General features: G+C 37.9%; 1 protein-coding gene across 1 annotated transcript in view; it reads left to right on the top strand.

Moving 5' to 3' along the window:
• The first annotated feature begins 249 nt into the window (after positions 1-249).
• LOC104099897 (small ribosomal subunit protein uS13c) overlaps positions 250-11490 on the top strand; it is a 28864-nt gene continuing 17623 nt past the window's right edge. Inside the window, exons 1-2 of the mRNA XM_070187353.1 lie at positions 250-471; positions 743-967. Of these exons, the coding sequence (XP_070043454.1) occupies positions 358-471; positions 743-967 (339 nt within the window). The 5' untranslated portion in view covers positions 250-357. The remainder of the gene's footprint in view (positions 472-742; positions 968-11490) is intronic.

Raw genomic sequence — 11490 nt, 5'->3', positions numbered from 1 at the left:
AAGGTGAGATATATGCGGTCTTAAATCTTTTACGTATAAGAGATTTAAAAAGGACACATTCTTAATTTCAACATTATAGCTTGCCATGAAAGTCCATTTCCTCATATTGATAAATTACAAACGGTAAGAATATATTTTTTCCCAATTATGGAAAAAAAGTAAATTTTGAATTATGACATTTTAGTCATTAAAAGTTAAATTTTGTTCCAATTTCTTTTTGAAAAAAAAAATTATTTCCAAACCTGGGCTCCATATTAGAAAACCATAGAAAAAAACTCCATTCCTATCCTGTTTCCCCAAAAAGATAAGAGAAAACGCTCCATCTTCTCCTCTTATTTCTTCATCAAAATTTCAAGAATGGCACAAGCACTAGCAACTCCTGTACTACCTTCGCTCTCCCTTATCTGCAACACTTCTGCAATCTCCAAGCACAATTCTCTCTCTTTCTCAACTCCCACATCTTTTCCCAAGGTACACTTGACTCCCTTTTCTTTTCTTAATTTTTTTCCAGTAACCAAACATGGGTTTTTGCTAAAGTTTCCATTTTTTGAACTTTTTCGAGTTGTAATTGAAATGGGTTTTGCTGAAGTTTCCATTTTTCAGTTTTTTGAGTTGGAATTGAAATGGGCTCTGCTAAAGTTTCCATATTTATGACTTCTTTGAGTTGGAATTGAATTGGGTTTGCTGAAATTTAAATTTTATGACTTTTTTGAATTGGAAGTGAAATGATGTTTGGGTGTAGATTGGAGGTTTGAGTATAAAGTGTGTGCGTGTGGGAGGAGTGGAGATACCAAACAACAAAAGAGTAGAGTTTGCCTTGCAATACATTCATGGGATTGGCCGCACCAGTGCACGCCAGATTCTGGTAGACCTTCAAATTGAGAACAAGATTATGAAGGACTTTTCTGAAGAGGAGCTTATCACTCTCCGTGATGAAGTCTCCAAATACATGATCGAAGGCGACCTCGTGAGTTTCCTTGCTCTTATTTTAAAGTGTTTGTTTGTTTTCATGGCAGTGTGATTAAGCTAAATGAAACTTATATGCTTAGGTAATTCGATTTGGTTTCTCTATTTCATGTTACCTTGGTGTGGTTGAGGTTCTTGATACTTTGTAGTGTGGCTTGTTTCAGTGTGCCATTTGGTTTTTTAAGTAATACAATTTAATTGAGCCACGAGAATGTTTCTCTAGAAGGGTATCTTGAACCAAACTTTTAATAAGATTTTTACATGTGAAGTAGCATACTGAAGCTGAAAACGGTATCTTAAAATTATTTTCATCAGACCAAGTATTGTAGCCATCTTGCTTTTAATTGGAGTACGCGTTTTGGTTTTGACTGCAGTTTCTCAATGCTTTGTGCCTTAAAGTTTGGCTAACCTTTTCATGGAGTCAGAACTTTACTTCAAGGGGGCAATTCATTTTTTCTGCCCAAATTTTAAAATGTCAAGTTGTTTATTGGAACTGTAAACCATATTTTTGTTATTCCCGGTCAATATTGCTGTATTTGTAAATATTAATTCTGCAAAATATAAGTTAACGTAATGAAACAATAATAATAAATTCGAGCCCACTGAATTCACAGTGTTTCCTTAAGGAATTTAATCCCCTCCTAGTACCCAAGGTAATGGATTATTTCCTCCCAGGATAGAACGAATAACACACTGGTGTAGCGGTACTTCAAACCCCAGTGTTTCGGCGAACACAAAGTTCGGTAGCAAATCACACTTACAGTTGCTTTGTTTGAAGTTAAAAACAATGCAGAACGAAGGAGTATATACTCAGAAAAACGTATGGAAGTTCTGAGAGGAAGGAATGCAATGTATAGCCAATTTGTTGAGCGAATTGTATGTTGAGTTGAGTATCTTTCTTCAACATTTGCTGCTCATATATATAGCAGCCAAGAAGGAGTGCAAGACCAAACGTCCACCCTTCATGGTGGAGCAAGCATTACATGTTTGTGGAGCAAGCACTTCATGTTTGTGGAGCAAGCACTTCATGGTGGGAAGACCATTATCCGGCTGCCAAATTATCAATACACGGATTGGAAAATATCCGTTTACAAATACGGATAATCTTACGTTAATATTTACTATTAACAAATAAATTTGGTCCAAAAAATTAATCAATCAATCGATCATTTGACCAAATCCAAATCCGAATCCGAATCCGAATCCGAATCCGAATCCGAATCCGAATCCGAATCCGAAGCCGTAGCCGTAGCCGAAGGGGCTGTTGTTTGATGAATAATTCCATATTCTAAACATATTTCTTCAAAAGGAGATTCATATTCACCACCCCTATCACTTCTTATCATTTTTACTTTCTTGTTAAGTTGCGTTTCAACTTCATTTTTGTATTGCCTGAATGCGTCTATTGCTTCATCTTTACTATTCAGTAAGTAAACATAGCAATATCGAGTACCATCGTCAATAAAAGTTATGAAATACTTCTTTCCACCGCGAGATGGTATTGACTTCATGTCACAAATATCTGTGTGAATTAAGTCTAAAGGATTTGAATTCCTTTCAACTGACTTATAAGGATGTTTAACATACTTAGATTCCACACATATTTGACATTTTGATTTTTCGCATTCAAACTTGGGCAGTACTTCCAAGTTAATCATTTTCCGCAAGGTTTTATAATTGACATGACCCAAACGTACATGCCATAAATCATTTGACTCAAGTAAGTAAGAAGAAGCTGAAATATTATTATTATTTTCAACAACCATTACATTTAGATTGAAAAAGCCCTCGGTGAGGTAACCTTTTCCCACAAATATTCCATTCTTACTAATTACAACCTTGTTGGATACAAAAACGCACTTAAAACCGTGCTTAACAAGAAGTCCAGTAGAGACTAAATTCTTTCTCATTTCGGGAACATAAAGGACATTGTTCAAAGTCATGACCTTGCCAGAAGTCATTTTTAGAAATACCTTCCCATATCCTTCAACTTTTGCTGTTGAAGCATTTCCCATATAAACTGTCTCTCCGGGTTCAGCAAGAGCATAGGTAGCAAAAGCCTCTCTAACTGCACAAACATGGCGAGTGGCTCCTGAATCAAACCACCACAGTTTAGGATTTCCCACCAAGTTACATTCAGAGAGCATGGCACACAAGTTATCAACATCATCATGGTTTACTACCATGTTTGCTTGACCCCTTTTCTTGTCTTTCTTCGGAGCACGACACTCCGTAGATTTGTGTCCGGTTTTCCCACAGTTGTAGCAGTTTCCACTGAACCGCTTCTTGCTTGGGTTGTATTTCGGACCAGAAGCCTTCTTCCTCTTTTTGTTAGCTTCAACAATATTTGCTCCCATTATTGTTGAATTTCCACGGCCTCTCCTTTCAGCAGCTTTATTGTCCTCTTCGATTCTCAACCGAACAATGAGATCTTCAAAGGACATTTCCTTTCGTTTGTGTTTCAAATAATTTTTGAAGTCCTTCCACAACGGAGGCAACTTCTCAATCATTGCTGCTACTTGGAATGCTTCGTTGATTACAAGACCTTCAGCCAGTAGATCATGAATAATCACTTGCAATTCCTGGACTTGAGTAATAACAGACTTGCTATCTATCATTTTGTAGTCCAGAAATTTTGCGGCAACGAATTTCTTCATCCCGGCATCTTCAGTCTTATATTTCTTTTCAAGCGCATTCCACAATTCTTTGGATGTCTCCATGCTACTGTATACATTATACATATTATCATCCAGTCCGCTAAGAATATAATTCTTGCATAAAAAATCAGAATGCTTCCACGCTTCAATCACGAGAAAGCGTTCATTATCTGGAGTTTTATCCGGCAGATCAGGAACATCTTCCTTGATGAACTTCTGTAGACATAACGTAGTTAAGTAGAAGAACATCTTCTGCTGCCAGCGTTTGAAATCAATCCCGGAAAATTTTCCGGGTTTTTCTGCCGGTGCCAACGCCGGTGTTCGGCTTGTCGTTGCGTTGGCAGTCGCCATCGGAACAGCTTGGTTTTCGTTTTCAGTCATCATCTTTTCCAGAAAAGAATGACACAAACAAACGTTTAATACACGTTTTCAAACTGGAGTAAAAATCACGTAGATTTTAATATCCAACAAAACGCCACGAAGGCTTAACTCTCTAAAACGGGAGTACACAAACCACAAAGGTTTTAGTTTGCAGAATAATAAGAATAACACAAGTACAGAAATAAATATTAAATTCCTTAAGATTGTTATTCCCGGTCAATATTGCTGTATTTGTAAATATTAATTCTGCAAAATATAAGTTAACGTAATGAAACAATAATAATAAATTCGAGCCCACTGAATTCACAGTGTTTCCTTAAGGAATTTAATCCCCTCCTAGTACCCAAGGTAATGGATTATTTCCTCCCAGGATAGAACGAATAACACACTGGTGTAGCGGTACTTCAAACCCCAGTGTTTCGGCGAACACAAAGTTCGGTAGCAAATCACACTTACAGTTGCTTTGTTTGAAGTTAAAAACAATGCAGAACGAAGGAGTATATACTCAGAAAAACGTATGGAAGTTCTGAGAGGAAGGAATGCAATGTATAGCCAATTTGTTGAGCGAATTGTATGTTGAGTTGAGTATCTTTCTTCAACATTTGCTGCTCATATATATAGCAGCCAAGAAGGAGTGCAAGACCAAACGTCCACCCTTCATGGTGGAGCAAGCATTACATGTTTGTGGAGCAAGCACTTCATGTTTGTGGAGCAAGCACTTCATGGTGGGAAGACCATTATCCGGCTGCCAAATTATCAATACACGGATTGGAAAATATCCGTTTACAAATACGGATAATCTTACGTTAATATTTACTATTAACAAATAAATTTGGTCCAAAAAATTAATCAATCAATCGATCATTTGACCAAATCCAAATCCAAATCCGAATCCGAATCCGAATCCGAATCCGAAGCCGAAGCCGTAGCCGTAGCCGAAGCCGAGCCGAGCGAGCGACGACGACGACGGCGCGAGGCTTGCTTTCTTCTTAACTCTTTAAGAGCTACAAGAAGAGCAATTATATATATACCCACCAAAAATGTCTTCCACTTCCAATATGGGACAATGTCTCATTGTTAAGAGGGGAAACTTAAAATTTTACTCAAAATTTCATTTTCCCTCCATTTCCCATTCACCCTCATTTTAAGAATATTACATCTTAAAATAAAACCTCAACAATCCCCCACATGAATGGGGAATGGCTATATCACGGAAGTATGCATGAAAAACTGTGTGATTTTCAAGCAAGGATTAATTGCATCTGGATAAGTAGGTTTCCCTTTGAACTTTCCGTAGTAAACTTATGTCGGATATACTCGGTCAATCGGTAGATTTGATATCTTTGAACCGTCGATCTTTGGTGTATACCTAGACAACCATAAGTCACACAATCAACCCTTAACCGTCTTTGGTTCTCATTGTTGTGTTCGTTTCAGCCATGAACACCGCCTGGTTTCATAAGTGCGTAGAGAACTGGCCTTACAAAGTTCTCCTTGAAGCGGCTCACACTTCACACTTAAATAGGTGATTCCTAAACGTGTCATCCTGTAGATACACTATTTGATATACCCCGTATCAAATTTAGAAATCATTAAAAAGCCTTAATGCTTTATCCTTGGTACTGAACATTGTCTCATCACGAGAATGGACTAAAATTTTATTTGACAATGTTGAACCGTCATTAATGACTTTGTTTGATCTCTTTGAACCTAGATCTTGGGATCTCCAGTCTTCTAGGTAGAGTTACCGCCACAATGACTTGTTCTCGGCCATAGCCCCATTCCCCTTGATGATTTCTCAACTACCTCTCTAGTTAGGCCTTTTGTAAGTGGATCCGACACATTATCACTTGACTTTACATAGTCAATTGTGATAATTCCTCTAGAGAGTAATTGCCTAACGGTTTTATGTCTTCGTCGTATATGACGAGATTTACCGTTATACATGACGCTCCCAGCCCTTCCAATTGCCGCTTGACTATCACAATGTATGCATATTGGTGCCAACGGTTTGGGCCAAAATGGAATGTCTTCCAAGAAATTCCGGAGCCATTCAGCTTCTTCACCGGCTTTATCTAAGGCTATGAATTCAGCCTCCATTGTAGAGCGGGCAATACATGTTTGTTTGGACGACTTCCAAGATACCGCTCCTCCACCAATAGTGAATACATATCCACTCGTGGACTTAGAATCAGTTGAACCGGTGATCCAATTTGCATCACAGTATCCCTCAATCACCGCAGGGAAATTACTGTAGTGCAATTCAAAGTTCTGGGTATGTTCTAAATATCCCAAAACTCGTTTCATTGCCATCCAATGAGATTGGCCTGGATTGCTCGTATATCGACTCAGTTTACTTATAGCACAAGCTATGTCTGGTCGTGTACAATTCATGATATACATTAAGCATCCCAATACACGAGCATAATCCAATTGTGATATGCTTTGGCCTTTGTTCTTTGCTAATGCAAGATTCACGTCAATTGGAGTCTTTGCAACTTTAAAGCCCAAGTGCTTGAATTTTTCAAGTACTGTCTTAATATAATGAGATTGTGACAATGCCAGACCTTGAGGAGTCTTATTGATCTTAATTCCCAGAATTAAATCAGCAACTCCCAAGTCTTTCATATCAAACTTGCTATTGAGCATACGCTTAGTAGCATTTATGTTGGCAATGCCATTACTCATTATCAACATATCATCCACATATAGGCAAACAATGACTATGTGATTTGGAACATTTTTAATGTACACGCATTTATCACATTCATTTATCTTAAAACCATTTGACAACATTGTTTGGTCAAATTTCGTATGCCATTGTTTGGGTGCTTGTTTTAGTCCGTAAAGAGACTTAACAAGTCTACATACCTTCTTTTCTTTACCTGGAACCACAAACCCTTCAGGTTGTTCCATGTAAATTTCTTCCTCCAACTCTCCATTTAAGAAGGCCGTCTTAACATCCATTTGATGAATTTCAAGACCATACACTGCAGCTAATGCTACTAACATCCGTATGGACGTAATTCTTGTAACTGGAGAGTATGTATCAAAGTAGTCTAGACCTTCTCGTTGTCTATACCCTTTGACTACGAGCCTTGCCTTGAATTTATCAATAGTGCCATCATCTTTGATTTTTCTCTTAAAAATCCATTTAGAACCCAAAGGTTTATTTCCAGGAGGAAGATCAACCAATTCCCATGTATGGTTGTTCAATATGGATTCTATTTCACTATTGACTGCCTCTTTCCAAAACAATGATTCCGAAGAAGTCATAGCTTCTTTAAATGTTTGAGGCTCATTCTCCAATAAGAAAGTCACAAAATCTGGTCCAAATGAAGTAGACGTTCTTTGACGTTTACTACGTCTTGGATTCTCCTGATTACATGTACTTTCTTTTGTTTCTTCCCGAGGTCGTTTAGATCCTTCACCAAACGACTCATATTCCTTTTTATACGGATATATATTTTCAAAAAACTCAGCATTATCTGATTCTATAACCGTATTATTATGAATGTCGGGATTTTCTGATTTATGAACCAGAAGTCGATATGCTTTACTATTTGTCGCATATCCTATGAAAACACAATCAACGGTTTTCGGTCCTATCTTTACCCTTTTGGGTTTAGGAACTTGCACTTTTGCCAAACACCCCCACACTTTAAAATAATTCAAGTTGGGCTTCCTTCCTTTCCATTGTTCATAAGGAATGGATTGTGTTTTGCTATGGGGCACTCGATTTAATATTCGATTAGCCGTAAGAATGGCTTCCCCCCACAAGTTCTGTGGCAAACCAGAACTTATCAACAACGCATTCATCATCTCCTTTAATGTGCGATTCTTTCTTTCCGCAATCCCATTAGATTGGGGCGTGTAAGGGGCTGTTGTTTGATGAATAATTCCATATTCTAAACATATTTCTTCAAAAGGAGATTCATATTCACCACCCCTATCACTTCTTATCATTTTTACTTTCTTGTTAAGTTGCGTTTCAACTTCATTTTTGTATTGCCTGAATGCGTCTATTGCTTCATCTTTACTATTCAGTAAGTAAACATAGCAATATCGAGTACCATCGTCAATAAAAGTTATGAAATACTTCTTTCCACCGCGAGATGGTATTGACTTCATGTCACAAATATCTGTGTGAATTAAGTCTAAAGGATTTGAATTCCTTTCAACTGACTTATAAGGATGTTTAACATACTTAGATTCCACACATATTTGACATTTTGATTTTTCGCATTCAAACTTGGGCAGTACTTCCAAGTTAATCATTTTCCGCAAGGTTTTATAATTGACATGACCCAAACGTACATGCCATAAATCATTTGACTCAAGTAAGTAAGAAGAAGCTGAAATATTATTATTATTTTCAACAACCATTACATTTAGATTGAAAAAGCCCTCGGTGAGGTAACCTTTTCCCACAAATATTCCATTCTTACTAATTACAACCTTGTTGGATACAAAAACGCACTTAAAACCGTGCTTAACAAGAAGTCCAGTAGAGACTAAATTCTTTCTCATTTCGGGAACATAAAGGACATTGTTCAAAGTCATGACCTTGCCAGAAGTCATTTTTAGAAATACCTTCCCATATCCTTCAACTTTTGCTGTTGAAGCATTTCCCATATAAACTGTCTCTCCGGGTTCAGCAAGAGCATAGGTAGCAAAAGCCTCTCTAACTGCACAAACATGGCGAGTGGCTCCTGAATCAAACCACCACAGTTTAGGATTTCCCACCAAGTTACATTCAGAGAGCATGGCACACAAGTTATCAACATCATCATGGTTTACTACCATGTTTGCTTGACCCCTTTTCTTGTCTTTCTTCGGAGCACGACACTCCGTAGATTTGTGTCCGGTTTTCCCACAGTTGTAGCAGTTTCCACTGAACCGCTTCTTGCTTGGGTTGTATTTCGGACCAGAAGCCTTCTTCCTCTTTTTGTTAGCTTCAACAATATTTGCTCCTATTATTGTTGAATTTCCACGGCCTCTCCTTTCAGCAGCTTTATTGTCCTCTTCGATTCTCAACCGAACAATGAGATCTTCAAGGGACATTTCCTTTCGTTTGTGTTTCAAATAATTTTTGAAGTCCTTCCACAACGGAGGCAACTTCTCAATCATTGCTGTTACTTGGAATGCTTCGTTGATTACAAGACCTTCAGCAAGTAGATCATGAATAATCACTTGCAATTCCTGGACTTGAGTAATAACAGACTTGCTATCTATCATTTTGTAGTCCAGAAATTTTGCGGCAACGAATTTCTTCATCCCGGCATCTTCAGTCTTATATTTCTTTTCAAGCGCATTCCACAATTCTTTGGATGTCTCCATGCTACTGTATACATTATACATATTATCATCCAGTCCGCTAAGAATATAATTCTTGCATAAAAAATCAGAATGCTTCCACGCTTCAATCACGAGAAAGCGTTCATTATCTGGAGTTTTATCCGGCAGATCAGGAACATCTTCCTTGATGAACTTCTGTAGACATAACGTAGTTAAGTAGAAGAACATCTTCTGCTGCCAGCGTTTGAAATCAATCCCGGAAAATTTTCCGGGTTTTTCTGCCGGTGCCAACGCCGGTGTTCGGCTTGTCGTTGCGTTGGCAGTCGCCATCGGAACAGCTTGGTTTTCGTTTTCAGTCATCATCTTTTCCAGAAAAGAATGACACAAACAAACGTTTAATACACGTTTTCAAACTGGAGTAAAAATCACGTAGATTTTAATATCCAACAAAACGCCACGAAGGCTTAACTCTCTAAAACGGGAGTACACAAACCACAAAGGTTTTAGTTTGCAGAATAATAAGAATAACACAAGTACAGAAATAAATATTAAATTCCTTAAGATTGTTATTCCCGGTCAATATTGCTGTATTTGTAAATATTAATTCTGCAAAATATAAGTTAACGTAATGAAACAATAATAATAAATTCGAGCCCACTGAATTCACAGTGTTTCCTTAAGGAATTTAATCCCCTCCTAGTACCCAAGGTAATGGATTATTTCCTCCCAGGATAGAACGAATAACACACTGGTGTAGCGGTACTTCAAACCCCAGTGTTTCGGCGAACACAAAGTTCGGTAGCAAATCACACTTACAGTTGCTTTGTTTGAAGTTAAAAACAATGCAGAACGAAGGAGTATATACTCAGAAAAACGTATGGAAGTTCTGAGAGGAAGGAATGCAATGTATAGCCAATTTGTTGAGCGAATTGTATGTTGAGTTGAGTATCTTTCTTCAACATTTGCTGCTCATATATATAGCAGCCAAGAAGGAGTGCAAGACCAAACGTCCACCCTTCATGGTGGAGCAAGCATTACATGTTTGTGGAGCAAGCACTTCATGTTTGTGGAGCAAGCACTTCATGGTGGGAAGACCATTATCCGGCTGCCAAATTATCAATACACGGATTGGAAAATATCCGTTTACAAATACGGATAATCTTACGTTAATATTTACTATTAACAAATAAATTTGGTCCAAAAAATTAATCAATCAATCGATCATTTGACCAAATCCAAATCCAAATCCGAATCCGAATCCGAATCCGAATCCGAAGCCGAAGCCGTAGCCGTAGCCGAAGCCGAGCCGAGCGAGCGACGACGACGACGGCGCGAGGCTTGCTTTCTTCTTAACTCTTTAAGAGCTACAAGAAGAGCAATTATATATATACCCACCAAAAATGTCTTCCACTTCCAATATGGGACAATGTCTCATTGTTAAGAGGGGGAAACTTAAAATTTTACTCAAAATTTCATTTTCCCTCCATTTCCCATTCACCCTCATTTTAAGAATATTACATCTTAAAATAAAACCTCAACAATCCCCCACATGAATGGGGAATGGCTATATCACGGAAGTATGCATGAAAAACTGTGTGATTTTCAAGCAAGGATTAATTGCATCTGGATAAGTAGGTTTCCCTTGAACTTTCCGTAGTAAACTTATGTCGGATATACTCGGTCAATCGGTAGATTTGATATCTTTGAACCGTCGATCTTTGGTGTATACCTAGACAACCATAAGTCACACAATCAACCCTTAACCGTCTTTGGTTCTCATTGTTGTGTTCGTTTCAGCCATGAACACCGCCTGGTTTCATAAGTGCGTAGAGAACTGGCCTTACAAAGTTCTCCTTGAAGCGGCTCACACTTCACACTTAAATAGGTGATTCCTAAACGTGTCATCCTGTAGATACACTATTTGATATACCCCGTATCAAATTTAGAAATCATTAAAAAGCCTTAATGCTTTATCCTTGGTACTGAACATTGTCTCATCACGAGAATGGACTAAAATTTTATTTGACAATGTTGAACCGTCATTAATGACTTTGTTTGATCTCTTTGAACCTAGATCTTGGGATCTCCAGTCTTCTAGGTAGAGTTACCGCCACAATGACTTGTTCTCGGCCATAGCCCCATTTCCCTTGATGATTTCTCAACTACCTCTCTAGTTAGGCCTTTTGTA

The sequence above is a fragment of the Nicotiana tomentosiformis genome, chromosome 10 (genome assembly GCF_000390325.3).
Source record: "Nicotiana tomentosiformis chromosome 10, ASM39032v3, whole genome shotgun sequence".
Lineage (NCBI taxonomy): Eukaryota > Viridiplantae > Streptophyta > Magnoliopsida > Solanales > Solanaceae > Nicotiana > Nicotiana tomentosiformis.
Note: the sequence above shows the minus strand (reverse complement) of the source record. Positions and strands in the feature narration are given on the sequence as shown.